This window comes from Mya arenaria, chromosome 4 (genome assembly GCF_026914265.1).
Source record: "Mya arenaria isolate MELC-2E11 chromosome 4, ASM2691426v1".
NCBI lineage: Eukaryota > Metazoa > Mollusca > Bivalvia > Myida > Myidae > Mya > Mya arenaria.
Window position 1 is genome coordinate 21,773,448 of NC_069125.1, and position 16,655 is coordinate 21,790,102.

General features: G+C 36.2%; 1 protein-coding gene and 1 long non-coding RNA gene across 3 annotated transcripts in view; one reads left to right on the plus strand and one right to left on the minus strand.

Moving 5' to 3' along the window:
• Positions 1-16,655, plus strand: part of LOC128230585 (uncharacterized) — a 319,871-nt gene that overhangs the window by 169,587 nt on the left and 133,629 nt on the right. The window lies entirely within an intron of this gene.
• The window catches only part of LOC128230583 (uncharacterized), a 93,001-nt gene that overhangs the window by 19,383 nt on the left and 56,963 nt on the right, over positions 1-16,655 (minus strand). Inside the window, exons 7-8 of one of the 2 annotated variants that reach the window (XM_052943000.1) lie at positions 8,970-9,024; positions 8,490-8,560 (exon numbers count right to left, since the gene is read on the minus strand). In XM_052943000.1, coding sequence (XP_052798960.1) covers positions 9,009-9,024 — 16 coding nt within the window. In that variant the 3' untranslated portion in view covers positions 8,490-8,560; positions 8,970-9,008. Of the gene's footprint in view, positions 1-5,113; positions 5,270-8,489; positions 8,561-8,969; positions 9,025-16,655 lie in introns of those variants that run through there. The other variant, XM_052942999.1, reaches the window with a different exon arrangement.

The following is a 16,655-nucleotide window of genomic DNA, read 5'->3' on the forward strand; positions in this document are numbered from 1 at the left end:
AACCATTTTTCCATTTTTAGTAATAGTGACCTTGACCCTAGGGACCCCAACTGCAATCCCATGAAAGGTACCCATAAACTCTCCCTATAGACCAAGTTTGGTCAAGATATGTCAACCCTAACTAAAGTTATTCAGTTTCAACTGTTTTTCTATTTTTAGTAACAGTGACCTTGACCCTAGGAACCCAAAATGCACTCCCATGAAAGGTATCTATAAACTCTTCCTGTACACCAAGTTAAGTCAAGATATGTCATCCCTAACTAAAGTTATTTAGTTTCAACCGTTTTTCTATTTTTAGTAACAGTGACCTTGACCTTAGGGACCCCAAATGCAATCCCATGAAAGGTATCCATAAACTCTTCCTATAGACCAAGTTTGGTCAAGATATGTCAACCCTAACTAAAGTTATTCAGTTTCAACAGTTTTTTTTATTTTTAGTAAGTGACCTTGACCCGAGGGGACCCCAAACGCAATCCCATGAAAGGTACTCATAAACTCTTTCTATAGACCAAGTTTGGTCAAGATATGTCAACCCTTACTAAAGTTATTCTGTTTCATAGGTGAGTTTGACCCCGCCCGGCCGCCCGGCTGAACAACGATGTTTGCCATTCTAATAACCAGGTTTCACTATGTGAAAACCTGGTTAAAAAGGCCTGATTGTTAAAACAGCTACAAGCTGATGATATACACATATAGGAATAATAAGATTTCATCCAATACTGGTGTCCTTTAAACAGACAAAGAGAATGTATGGGGCTTGAAATTATAACTTCTTAGTTGCGAGGCAGACCCATGTACTACTAAATATAACAAGCAAATTCATCGAATTGATATCCCCCGCCTGATTGGGCTAAGTCAAGGAATGGAAATCAATTGTTGATGAAATATATATATATGAGTTTGAGTTTTGTAACATTTAGAATTGACCAAGAAACCTAGTTTATGACTCCATGTTACACAGTTCCAAACTAAAGATTTCATCAAGGCAAACATTCTGATCAAGTTTCATGAAGATTGGTCCAGATATATGCAAGAAATATAGCCTCTAGAGTGTCTACAAGGTTTTTTTAAGATTTGACTCAGTGACCTCTTTTTTTACCCCACATGACCTGCTAGTTTCAAACTATTCCAAGATTTCATCGAGGCATTCTAATTAAGTTCCATGGAAATTAGAGCAGATGTATTGCCTCTAGAGCGTTCCCAAGATTTCTGTAAGATATGACCTAGTGACCTAGTTTTTGACCCATATGACCCACTTTTAAAACGCAGTCGAAATTAAAACTAAGAGAACATTCTTACCATGTGAACTTAATCAGACCAATCACCACCATAAAATAGTTTCAGACAAGATTTTTGAAAGATTTGACCTAGGGACCTAATTTCTTATCACATTTGACCCAGTTTAAAACATGCCCAAGAGTTCATCAAGGAAAGCATTCTGATCAAGTATCATGAATATAAAACCATACATATTGCCTCTAACGTGTTTCAAAGATTTTTTCTAAAATTTGACCTAGTGACCTAATTTTTAACCCCATATGCCCCACTTTTACAAGCGGTCCATATTTCATCAAGGGGTACATCATGACCAAGTTTGAACATAATCTGACCAATCATTTCCATTCGGGACCAAAAAAATTGATTTGACCTTGTGACCTAATTTTCGATCATATGTGACCCAGTTTTAAATAAGTCCAAGATTTCATCAAGGAAAATATTCTGATTAAGTTTCATAATTTAACCTACTGACCTAGTTTTTGACCCCATGTGACCCACTTTATTAAGTGTTCCATATTTCTTCAAGGGGTACATCATGACCAATTTTGAACATAACTTGACCAATCATTACAATGATATGGTTCTGGACAATATTTTTCTAAGATTTGACATAGTGACCTAATTTTCGATCATATCTGACCCAGTTTTATTTACGACCAAGAGTTCATCAAGGAAAACATTCTGATAAAGTTTCATGAATATTTGACCATGTATAATGCCTCTGTATGTTCAGGGATGTGATTGACCTGGCAGCTGGAGGGCTGAAACCATTCCGGCCATGGGTTTTTGGGGCACTTTTAGGGTCAAAAGCACACTGCTGTAGAAGAAAAACTGGCATTTTAGAAGCTCTTTTAAGTCAGCTAAAAACAAAAATATATATTTATGTATTTTTTTTATTTATTTTTTTGCGGGGGGGGGGGGGGGTCCCTGGGGCTATTAGATCCGCGGACAAATCACATCCCTGATGTTCCAAATATTTTTCTAAGATTTGACCTAGTGACCTAGTTTTTGACTCCATGTGACCCACTTTTAAAAGTGGTCGAGATATGATCAAGGGGAGCATTCTGACCAAGTTTGAACATTTTCTGATCAATGCCTACCAAGATATGGACGGATAGAATGATGGAATGACGGACGTCCAACTGTTAGATTCGGAGGGGAATAAAAATTTTAACAAGAAGCGCCGCAATGCGACGAAACCAGGTTTTTGTTATGGGCAATCAGAAATTATAGCCAATTAATTTGTTGTATGACTTTATCTTTACTTTTATCAAAAAGAGACGTAACTGAAAATTACTCTAATTAAGTATCTTGTGTGTTTAGTTTCGCTGCAACATTCATACTAAGTCTCATTTGCTAATTCATACAAATTCTAAATTCTACATGCTACACTTGAAAGCATATGTAGTTTAGTTTCCTGCACTCGCCTATTGGAGGCAGAGTCTTATTTCCAGCATTGATGATACACAGATCCTGCAGAGATTGTTGAATAAAATGTTTTCTTGAATGTTAGAATGAAATTAAGAAAAGATCTTACAAGATGTCAATCAAATTTATAAACAATACTGCAACGGAAATCTTACAAGATGTCAATCAAATTTCTAATCAATACTGCATAACCAATGCTGCAAGAGTGCCGCTTCTGCTAAAGCTACCATAAGCTGGATTAAGGCATAAACTTGTTACCCAATAAAGTAAGAAAGTTTGGTTTTTCTATAAATCAACAGAAAAATTAACTTACCTTGTAAAATATTCTCAAAAAATCAGTTGTCTGCTTTTTGAAAAAAACCTTAAGTTTTTAACTTACACTCAACAAATCAAGTACCTTGACCTTCTTCCCCGACCTCAAAAGCAAGTTCAATCTGCAGCTTCATATAAGCTATATTCACACTAAGATTCATCACTATCTATCAATTCTAACTAAGTTGTTGGTCAGAAAAACATTTTTTCTATTTTTAGGAACAGTGACCTTGACCCCACCTCCCAAGCTAGCTCTTCACATAAGCTACCTTCGCTCTAAGTTTCATCAATATCTATCAATGCTAACTAAAGTTATTGGGCAGAAACCATTTTTCTATTTTTAGTAACAGTGACCTTGACCCCACCCCCCTCAAAAGAAATTCCAACCTTGCTCTTCACATAAGCTACTAGTACCTAAACACAAAATTTCATCAATATCTATCAATCCTAACTAAAGTTATTGGGCAGAAACCATTTTTCCATTTTTAATAAAAGTGACCTTGACCTTAGCTCCACCCCCCTCAAAAGCAATCCCAAGCTAGCTCTGTACATAATCTACCGACACACCAAGTTTTATCAATATCTATCAATGCTAACTAAAGTTATTGGGCGGACACCATTTTTAAATTTTTAGTAACAGTGACCTTGACCTTAGCCCCACCCCCCTCAAAAGCAATCCCAGGCTAGCTCTTTACATAAGTTACCCACACACCAAGTTTAATCAATATCTATCAATGCTATCAAAAGTTATTTGGCAAAAAACATTTTTCTATTTCAAGTAACAGTGACATTGACCGGAGCCCCTCCCCGCTCAAAAGCAATCCCAAGCTAGCTCTTCACATTCTACCTACACACCAAGTTTCATCAATATCTGTCAATCCTAACTAAAGTTATTGGGCGGAAACCATTTTTCTATTTTTACTAATAGTGACCTTGACCTTAGCCCCTCCCCACTCAAAAGCAATTCCAAGCTAGCTCTTCACATAAGCTACCTACACACTGAGTTTCATCAATATCTATCAATGCTAACTTATGTTATTGGGCAGAAACCATTTTTCTATTTTTAGTAACAGTGACCTTGACCTTAGCCCCACCCCCCTCAAAAGCAATCCCAAGCTAGCTCTTCACATAAGCTACCTCCACGGCAAGTTTCATCAATATCGGTCAATGCTTACTAAAGTTATTTGGCAGAAACCATTTTTCTATTTTAAGTAACAGTGACCTTGACCTTAGCCCCTTCCCACACAAAAGCAATCCCAAGCTAGCTCTTCACATAAGCAACTTACACACCAAGTTTCATCAATATCGGTCAATGCTAACTTAAGTTATTGGGCAGAAACCATTTTTCTATTTTAAGTAACAGTGACCTTGACCTTAGCCCCTCCCCCCTCAATAGCACTCCCAAGCTAGCTCTTCACATAAGCTACCTACACACCAACTTTTGTCAATATCTATCAATCCTAACTTAAGTTATTGGGCAGAAACCATTTTTCTATTTTTAGTAACAAGCGACCTTGACCTTAGCCCCACCCCCCTCAAAAGTTATCCCAAGCTAGCTCTTCACATAAGCTACCTACACACAAAGTTTCATCAATATCTGTCAATGCTTACTAAAGTTATTGGGCAGAAAACATTTTTCTATTTTAAGTAACAGTGACCTTGACCATTTTTCTATTTGAAGTAATAGTGACCTTGACCTTAGCCCCTCCCCACTCAAAAGCAATCCCAAGCTAGCTCTTCACATAAGCAACTTACACACCAAGTTTCGTCATTATCTATCAATGCTAACTAAAGCTATTGGGCAGAAACCATTTTTCTATTTTTAGTAACAGTGACCTTGACCTTAGCCCCATCCCCCTCAAAAGCAATCCCAAGCTAGCTCTTGCCATAAGCTACCTACACACCAAGTTTCATCAATATCTATCAATGCTAACTAAAGTTATTGAACAGAAACCAATGTTTGAAGACCGCCCGCCCGCCCAACGACAACCTCATTCTAATAACCCGGTTTTCGTTGAAAACCTGGTTAAAAATCAAGATTGATATTAAATAGGCAATTTCATAATCTGTCATAGACATTTCACTGTTATCTTACCTAGGAGAGAAGAGAGCACCATCGCCACATGGAGCTGTAGAGATGTACAGGTGAAAGGTGATGTTGGGTCGTACACACAGTTTCCCATTGGTTGAGGGTTCAAACATTGGGTGTGGCCGCCCAGGCTCATACTCCAATAGTTGTCCATATAGAAACCTGCAAAACTCATTTCTTAAAGTACTTTCATTGCAGTGTGTTACAACAGAGTGCAAACGATAAATGCTTTACGAGTTTGTTCGCCAAATCAAAGATTTCGGGAGGGGGATATTGTTTTGGCGTTGTCCGTTCGTCATTCCGTCCTTCTGTCCGGTATCATATCTTGTTGGGTTTTTTTTGTCTTAGCATATGAAAATTCAGTCATCTATGGGGAACAAGTGTTTAATTGTTTTAGCCATGTGATGGGTCTTGCTTCCTTTAAACACATAATTATCGAAAATTTGAGTGCTAAGTTTCATGATTTACCTATCAAAGAATCCAAGTTTGTGTGTGACTGACTTCATTCAACATCAGACTACAAACACTACAATGTGATGAAAACCATGTTGACTGGTTTTTGACCTGGAGGTAAAACTCCTTAGTTCTACTATACAAAATAAGGGCTATAACATCTATGAAATAAGACATGGTTTTATTTTAGATTTCTAAAAGCACAGCAGTTTTTAATTGAGTTGACTGTAAGGTTGACCATTGATGTATTAATAGCAGGACCATAATTGGTCACATATTAAATAATAAGTATCGCCTTCAATAGTATTTGTTCAATCAATGTAAGGAGAATGGGAAAATTTAAAAGATATAAAAAACTAGAAATGTGTCCATAGGACACGGATGCCCCCACTTCGATTTTTTGTCACAGAAAATAAGCCATAATGATTATTCAGGATAATCTGCACAAGGGCAAATCCTTTTCAAAAGTTAGATCGGATAAGATATTTTTTAAGTATTGTTGGGAAATAAAGGGCCCTAACTCCTAAATGATTAAAGCGATTTCCATGGCTATCGAACTTGATCAAGGTATTATGGTCACAAACATGTGTTAAAAGTTTGGTGAGGATTGGACAAACAGTTTTCAAGAATTAGATCGGAAACAATCTTCGGGACGTATTTTTCAAGTCTTTTTTTGCAAATAAAGGGCCGTAACTCCTAAATGACAAAAGCGATTTCCATGGCTATCGAACTTGATCAAGATATTATGGTCACAATCATGTATGTAAAGTTTGGTGAGGATTGGACACATACTTTTCAAGAATTAGATTGGAAACATATATTTTTGAAGTATTTTTGGCAAAAAAGGGCCGTAACTCCTAAATGACTAAAGCGATTTCCATGACTATCGAACTTGATCAAGATATTATGGTCACAAACATGTGTTTAAAGTTTGGTGAGGATTGGACAAACGGTTTTCAAGAATTAGATCGGAAACAATCTTCGGGACGTACGTACGTACAGACAGACAGACAGACAGACAGACAGACAGACGTACGTACGGACAAGGGCAACCCTATATGCCGCCACTTTGTGGGGGCATAAAAAATATGTATAAAAATAAGCAATATGTGTATGAGGTTTGAAGTCAATACCCCAAAATCATAAGGAGTTATGGAGAGAAGTAAAAACAAAGCAAGAGGGCCATATATCTATATCTATATATATATATATATATATATATATATATATGATATGATATGATATGATATGATATGATATAGTATAGATAACTATGTCACAAAAGAGCGCATTGTTACTGTGAATAAGTGCATGTAGTTTGAAGTTGATAGCTTCCATGATTGTTAAACAATTAAGTAATTAAATAAAATAAACACTAATAAATTATTATTATTATTTTAATTAAAGGGTCACTTAAGGAACACTTCTATGAAAATATTTTAAAATTGGGCCAATGGTTTCTTAAGATAAGTTTTGCAAAGTTTTCCATATAGACGTGGCAGCCATGTTTTTATTTGGATCACAATGGGGTGAAGGAATTTGATATATGGTCACCTAAGGAACATATTTTTTGTAATTATTTTGAAATCTGGTCAATGGTTTCTGTCAGCCTGAAGAGAAGATTTTCAAAGTTTTCCATTTAGACGTACAGTGGTAACTTTAAGCCTCGCCCCTGGCAAACATATTTTTTTATGAATCAACATGATGAGGTGAAGGAATTCGACAGAGGGTCACCTGAGAAACATATCTGTGAAATTATGTGAAAATCAGGCCAATAGTTTCTAAAGAAAGTTTTCCATTTAGACATATAATGAAAAGAAGCCAAGCCCCTGGCAGCATTGTTTTTTTTATAAATCAACATAGAGTGAGGGAACTGACAATGGATGATGACAGACGATGGACAATCACCCTATCACAATATTCCATGCTGAGCACTTTTTGCTAAGGTGAACTAAAAAACATAGTTCGAAAAAAATAAAACAGGAGGGCCTAGATGGCCCTATATTCCTCACATGATTGAACAAAAGTTATTGATCGGACATTACATTCTGGATGCTGCTCGCCCAAACGCTAGCTCTGCCCCTGCCCTTCCCTAAATTTGCCACAAATTGGATAGGTGGAGTATTGGAACATTTTCCATCAAATGCCACGTGGCATTTGGTGGATTTTTTTTTCACCAAATACCACCCAAACATGGCAGTTGGTGGAGTATTGAAACGTTTTCCACCAAATGCCACATGGCAGTTGGTGACAAATTTTTCACAAAATACCGCCCAAACGTGGCAGTTGGTGGAGTATTGGAACATTTTCCAACAATTTTTCATCAAATGCCACGTTCAGTTTCTTTGATCTTTTTTTCACCAAATGCCATGCCAATGTGGCACTTGGTGGAAATCGTTTGGCACATGGTGGAAATAAAATCATGGGATTATGAAGTATGCATACAACAACCAAAAAACAGTCATTCTTTGCAGTCATTTAGTTTCATATGTACACAGAATTACAAAGGATCACAGTTGATGGTGAAGAGCTGTCTGCATTTCTACATTAGGAGAAATCCTGAAACAGTGTTAGTATTATTTAATTTGGAGGTTTTATTTTAGCTATCATTATTCAAAATATATTTGTAAAATTAGATGCATAAATAAAATGACAGCATTAAAAACAAACTCTGAAATATGTTTCTTCAGCCTTGGGCCTAGCCAGATTAACACCAAGTATTACAACAAAATGATATACCGTAACAAAATATTAGAATCCAGCCTCATACATTGAGTTATTGTAAATATGTTTTACAAGAGCACTCGTCTGTTGTATTAGTTATGACAATACTGATTTTTTTTCCCTACAAAGTAAAAAGTTAATTTAACTACTGGTTTTGGTATTTTGAATATTGAAATGTCAATAACCTGTTTCTTTTCTTTAGTGATGCACATCCGGCTGTTTTTTTCTGCAAGTTTGGCTATACTTCTTCTGCTATAGAAGTCCTCATTTTTCTTTCTGAAAAAGGGAATATATTAATAAATCTGTTCAATATAACAGGGTTTGCCTCACAGAAGAATGTTATTTGTTTTACAATTAAAGCCAGAAATATGGGCGTGGATAGTGTACAAATGTCTTTGGAAACATGTGTACACCAAGATTCACTTGAATATCTGTATTTTTTTCAAAATCATGCAACCAACAACATCAATATTACCAAGGCTTTGTCAATACCTCAACTGTTTTTCTTAAAAACACACACACCCTTTAGATCATATACATTCTTCTACAGCATTTCTTGTCTGGCATTAAATATTGTTTATCTCAAAAAGCACTTACCACTTTTAAATCAGTCTCAGCTAATAAAACATGATGAAACTATGAGGCCAGTCATCATTTAAAGTTATTGTAATATTCAAATATTTACCAAAAAGGTTTAGAATCTTGTCCAGGTACATTGTCATCTTTATGGGGGGTTTTGTCTGAAAAAAAAAAGAAATGTGTATTAACATTTCTTTATACAATGTACATCTTCAACTTCATTGTACAAATTGAATAATACTTTTATAAACTTAGTACATTCCTAAACTGAGTATTTGTCAACTCTTTCAGAAACAAGAGATGTTTGTGAAACATTATGCCCCCCCGAGCACCATGTTGTCAGGATTATTTGGACAATTGAATGAAATTTGCATGAAATGATAGCTGATTTGAAATTGACATTGGATGCCTTTGAGGCAGCTTTAAGATAATGACCATTGTAAGTGTGGGGATAGTAGGTACAGTTTTTAATCATGTTCAGGTGATGACTGCATACATGCCATATTTTCTGGAGACCATTCAGGGGGATTTGTTCAAAAGGCTGAAAATTCAGGGGGATTTTGGTTGTATTCAGGGGGATTTTTTTAGCAGGTCTAAGTTAACGAAATTTTAAAGCATTTTTAGACGCAAGTACGAAAAAATGTATTCACATATAGTTTGCTTTGAAAACCTCTTAACTTTTTCATTATACAGAATTGTTTTATATCATGATTTATCACATTCTTATGATACATTGTCATGTCATACTGTAATGCACTTGCAGAACAAAATATGTCATTGGAAAAATATGTTTTCGAGACAATTAAATTAAATTTACCTTCCTACAAAGTCTTTTAAAATCAGCTTGATGACTTTCAGACAATAAGAGAATAGAATAAATAATTAATTTCTTCCTTCCAAAATAGTAATATTTCTTTGCCTTTGATAATTACTATAAATTAATTGATCACTTGTTCTAAGTTTCCTTTTGGCATTTCACCCTCGTGGAGTTGTTTCTTTGCATTCTGTTTCACTCACATACTGTGGTTTCACTTACTTTGTCATTATTGCCTGATGTAAAAAAAAAAAAATTCTTTATAAATTCTGGGGGATTTTTATCTCCCGCCGTGAGACCGGGGGATGGATCGAAATTCCGGGGTATTTTTTCCCCCACCGGGGGATATGGCACGTATGTGACTGATATTTGCAGATAAAAATGTATCCTCTTAGCAGCAGAAAATAAGTAAATATGACAAAATTTTAATGATGAATATGAGTTATGACCATGACCATTGACCTTAGGAATCATCAAATGGTCGTCACAGACAAGTCATCTACAGGTCAGGCCCAACCCCCAAGTCAAGTTTGAGGGCCATGGGTGCAGGCATTGTCAAGTTATCACTCGAAGAACATTTTCGTATTCAAGGTCACTCTGACCTTGACCTTTTGACCTGAAGACTCCTCAAATCAATAGGGTCTACTGGTCAGGCCCAGCCTCCATGTCAAGTTTGATGATCATAGTTCCAGGCATTGTTGAGATATCACTGAGAGAAGGTTTGTTTTTCACGTTAAAGGTCACTGTGACCTTGAACTTTGGCCAGATGACCCCAAAATCATTAGGGGTTATCTACTAGTCATGGCCAACCTTCAAGTCAAGTTTAATGACCATAGGTCAAGGAATTGTTTACCTTCACGGTCACTGTGACCTTGACCTTTGACCTGATGACCCCCAAAATCAATAGGGGTCATCTACTGATCAGGCACAGTGTCTTAGTCAAATTTGAAGGCAATGGGTGCAGGCAACTGTCGAGTTATCACTTAGACAACCTTTTATCATAAAAGGCCACTGTGACCTTGACCTTGACCTGAAGACCCCTAAAATCAATAGGGGTCATCTACTGGTCAGGCCCAGCCTCCATGTCAAGTTTGAGGGCCATGGGTACAGGCATTATCAAGTTATCACTCGGACAAACTTTCATCATTTGAGGTAACTGTGACCTTGCCCTTTGGCCAGATGACCCCCGAAATCAATAGGGGTCATCTACTGGTCAGGCCCAGCCTCCATGTCAAGTTTGAGGGCCATGGGTACAGGCATTGTTGAGTTATCACTGGGACAACCGTTAATCATTCAAGGTCACTGTGACCTTGACATTTGACCCGATGACCCCTTAAATCAATAGGGGTCATCTACTGGTCAGGCCCAGTCTCCATGTCAAGTTTGATGACCATAGGTCTAGGCATTGTTGAGTTATCACTTGCACAAGTTTTAAAAAAAACACCATTAAAGTTCACTGTTACCTTGACCTTTGGCCTGATGACCCCCAAAATCAATAGGGGTCATCTACTGGTCATGCCCAACATTCATGTCAAGTTTGGTGACTATACGTCCAGGAATTGTTAAGTTTTCACTCTGACAAGCTTTGGTCTACCAACCGAAGGACCGACCTACCAACTGACGTGCAAAGCAATATACCCCTCTTCTTCGAAGGGGGGCATAAAAAGTGACCCATACTTGACAGTACATGCATAAAGCTTATCTCTTAGTCAAACTTTAAAAAAAGACAAAGAGCTTAATACTACCCAGTAGTAGTGGGGGAAATCCCCAAAAGTAGTATTACCAGTTAGTTTTAAATAGTAGCATATGTAATGATGCTAAAACAGCAGCATGAACAGCAACTGAATGCTATTCTAATTCCATGATGTTTATGATGATAAGTAATGATGAATTCTGCTGTGTTCCATCTTACAGAACTCTTGAGTTTTTCTAAGTCTTTTTCACCACCCAAAAAATTAAATAAGTTCAGTTTTTCACCAACTGCCATATAAAAAATTAACTAAGTCCAATTTTTTCACCAAGTGCCAAATGAAAAAACAACTGAGTTCAATTTTACACCAAATGCCACCTCCAGTTGGGTGGAAATTTCGTGGCAGTTGGTGAAATTCTTGATATTCCACTAAGTGCCACCCATTTTTCACCAATTGCCACCCAAATCCATGGCATTTGGTGGAAGTTAGTGGAAAATTTAGGGGGGGAGGCAACCATGTTTTTTTATGAATCAACATGGAGTAAAGGAATTTGACTTTCCGGAGAAATAATTTTCAAATCAGGCCAATAGTTTCTGAAGAGAAAATTTCAGTTTTCCATATAGACATATAGTGAAAGGTAGCCCTGCATCCTGGTGGCCATATATTTTTTACGAATCAACATGGGGTAAAAAAAATGAGAGTTACCTAAGCATACATGTGATCTCTACCGGTGGTAGGTAAAATAAACCGCTTATGCGACCCTTCTAATGCCCTACCGCTTTCCCGTCGAAATCTACCGCTATTGAAAGCTCTTTTAAAAAAACTCAAAATCATATCAAATTGTTCTTAAATCTTCTTTTAAAAACCTCAGAATTCTATCAACCATGCTAAAATACCATATTAATCTGTCACATTAAAGAACATGGTGCTATAAACAACTTGTCAAATCACTTCACACTTCGTCCGAGATCGTTGCTAAGTTAGCAGTACGGTACAAAAGACCCCTAATCAGCATACTTTGTTAATTGGCATCCTACAAATCAGCATTTTTGTAAATATCAAAGACATTATAAAACTGTCAAAACATTAAAGAAAACAACATTTCCATGGTGTTATTTATTATCTACAGTGTATAAAATTTTACGACATTTTGGCGGGAAAATTGACATACACAATTCTGCAGTCGTCTGCACTTACACTCCAACCTGTTTTGGCAGTCTGATTTGAATTTTTAGCTCCTCTTCTGAATATAAACTTGTTTTTACAAGTCAGAGGTAATATTTCTTGTGTTTCTCAATCAAAAACACTGACATTTGACAAGTCTCTTAACCATGACATATTTTATGCATATTTTCTGAAAATCTAAAAATAGTAACAAATCTTAAGATTTTGTTTACATTGTTTTTGACTGAAAATTAAAGCAATTAGAAATTCTACCGCTTTTGAACACAAACTACCGCTTTATTGCCAAAGGTTCACATGTCTGCCTAAGGAACATTTCTGTGAAATTATTGTTAAATCAGGCCAATTGTTTCTGAAGAGAAAGTTCTCCATTTAGACAAATAATAAAATAGCCACACCCCTGGCACCTATGGGTTTTTTTATGAATCATCATTAGGTAAAGTAAATTGATAGAGAACATTTTCATGAAATTATTTTGAAATTGGGCCAGAGGTTTCTGAGAAGTAGTTTTTCCTTTCCTTTGCCATGGCAACCAGAGTTCTGCATGGAACAACTTTTATTGAATGAATCTTGAAGAAGACCACCCAAGGTACATTTCTGCTTAGTTTGGTTGAAAATGTCTCAGTGGTTTAGGAAATGAAATTGCTTGAAGGAAAATGTTGATGATGGACAGACATCAGACAGATGGCGAACAATCACCCAATCACAATATAATGGATGAGTATTGTGAATAGTGTGAATATAGCTTATATGAATCTGAAGATTGGACTTAAACCATTTATCTATTTTTAGTAAAAGTGATCTTGACCCCATCCCCCTTAAAAGCAATCTTAAAGGGACTGTAACTGTACGCCAGATTGGCACCAAAAAAAGTTTTTTTCTGAAACGAATCTCAGGACAATTATTTAATAAAATGTTATACTCTTTGATATCGTAATTGTAAAAAAAAACTAAATGTAAACAAGAGGGCCATGATGGCCCTAAATCGCTCACCTGAGTAAAAGAGTTTAACCTTAATGTTATCAATATAGCTTGTTTCTCAAAGAATATTGAACAAGAGCTGTCACAGTATGTGACGAATGCCCCCGAATGTGACATTGACCTATAAACGAGTACATATAAAGTTGATCTTGCCTTTTAAGTGTCAAATACATAAGGCAAGTCATTTTAAATTGCCTCTGAGCATATAAAAAATACCAACCATACTTGACAGCCAACACTCTTATGTCCTCATATTCAACATTCCATTGTGAATAAACACTACGTGTATCTTTCACCTTAGAGGTAGGGACATAGGTCTTGCATACGACACATCGTATTGGTATGTCAAAACATGTGGCAAGTCATTTTAAAATCTGCCCATACAAGAGAAAGTTACAGCCCGGACACGACAGCCTTTACTCTATGCACTTATATGCAGCATTCCATTGTAAATAAACACTAATTGTGACCTTGACCTTAAAAGTAGGGACACAGGTCTTGCAGGCAACATGTTGTCTTGGTATGTTGGAACCCATGTGGCAAGTTATTTTAAAATCTGTCCATACAAGAGAAATTTATATCCCGGACACGACAATCTATACTCTATGTCCTTATATATGCAGCATTCCATTGTGAATAACACTTAGTGTGACCTTGACCTTAGAGGTAGGGACACGGGTCTTGCACGCTACACGTCGTCTTGATATGGCAAACACACATGGCAAGTCTATTTAAAATCTGTCCATACAAGAGAAAGTTTCAACCCGGACATGATAACTTATACTCTATGTACTTATATGCAGCATTCCATTGTGAATAAACCTAAGTGTGACCTTGACCTTAGAGGTAAGGACACTGGTCTTGCACACGACACGTCGTCTTGGTATGTCCAACACATGTGGCAAGTTATATAAATATCTGTCCATACAAGAGAAAGTTACAGCACGGACATGAGTTATTGAGCCAGACACAGGACAGATGGACGGACGGACAGACAGATGGATGGACGGAAGGTGCTATTTTAATATGCCCACCTTCGGGGGCATAAAAACATACTGGTCAAACATGTTGCCTGGATAATCACGGACAGGACTTGTCACAGTTGCCTGCACACTGACAGGACGTGTCACAGTTTCCTGCACACTGACAGGACTTGTCCATTGACTGCACACTGACAGGATTTTGTTCAGTTGCCTGCACACTGACAGGACTTGATGATTGACTGCACACTGACAGAATTTGATTCTCACCTGCAACCTGACAGGACTTTGTTCAGTTCCCTGTGCACCACACTGACAGGACTTGATAATTGACTGCACACTGACAGCACTTGGTACAGATACCTGCACACTGACAGGACTTTTTTCAGTTGCCTGCACACTGACAGGACTTTGTTAAATTGCCTGCACACTGACAAAACTATATTAAATTGCTTGCACACTGAAAGAACTTTTAGTATAGATACTAAAATTACAAACTGCACAACCCAATAAAATCAATAAACTGCCTTAAGCTCTAAAAATCAAATATCAGATCACATTCAACACCTTCAACTAATATTATTACCTTTACCCGTCTAGGACAACATCACATTCCTTCTAATGTAAAAAATAAAAAAAAATCATTATATAATTTATAAGTAAATAACACTATCCACACAGAAAATAAGATTATAGCATCTGCATGAACAATAATCTACATAAAGTTCAATGGGAAATTCTGATTATTAAATTTATTATTAAGTAAAAATAAAAAAAAATCTAAAAAATAAAGCGTATAATAATTATTTGAATCTATGAACCTAAAACAATGAAACTTCAGAAGTGACTATGTTGAAGACTAAATCAAATTTAAAATATATTCCCTTGTTACAAAAAATAGAAAGTAGCGGAATCTCCCACAAAAAGGGAGACCGTATAGCAAGACTTGCTGCCCTTGCTTCAAGAAAAAACTTTACATAACTATCAGATTTTAACAAAGTGTATTTATAATGAACTTGTAGCCCACGGGCTGAGGCCAATTAAGATAACCAATCGACAATGTTACAAACCAAATATTTAAGCACTAGGCTTCATAGTATTTGCCAAAAAATTTGTAATTTTTCCTTTAGGTTGCCATGGCAACCAGAGTTCTGCATGAAATTAATTTCTTTGAACAATTTTGAAAAAGCACCAACCAAGGATCATTCCTATGAAGTTTCATCAAATTTAGGGGAAGAAGACGATTATAACCAATTGTTGACATTTTACTTTAGGTTGCCATGGCAACCAGAGATCTGCATGGAATTAATTTCTTTGAATAATTTTGAAAAAGCACCAACCAAGGATCATTCCTATGAAGTTTCATCAAAATTGTCTTACCGTTTTAGGAGAAAAAGATGATTATAACCAATTGTTGACATTTTACTTTAGGTTGCCATGGCAACCAGAAATCTACATGGAATTAATTTCTTTGAACAATTTTGAAAAAGCACTAACCAAGGATCATTCTTATGAAGTTTCATCAAAATTGTCTAAGCGGTTTAGAAGAAGATGATTATAACCAATTGTTGACAACAGACGCCGGACGAAAGGACCCATATTTATACTGATTAACAGAAACTATTCCATTTGTGTGAGGAAAAAATGAACATTTTATAAATACACTCGCTTTGTGCAATAAAATTTGTCCCAGAGACCTAGTTTTTAACATTAGATGACACACTTTATCATCTAAGATTTCATGTACACAAATATTTTCAAAGTTAATTAAAATTAAAATTTGAGAAAAAAAAATGACATATTTCCTAAGATTTGACCTCGTGACCTAGTTTTTAATATGAGGTGACCCATATTCACAAATGTTCAAGACAGCATGTAGACCAATATTCTGACCAAGTTTCATAAAGATTTGACAAAAATTGATGAATTGTTATGACTGTGAAATTCTTTCTCCTAAGATTTGACCTTGTGACCTAGATTTTGACCGGGGATGACCCATATTAAAGAACTTTCAAGATATTATGCAGAAAAGTATTCTGACCAAGTTTCATAAAGATTTGACAAAAATTGCTAAATTTATAACGTGGAAAGATTTTCCTAAGACTTGACCTAGTGACCAAGAATTTGACCAGGGATGACCAATA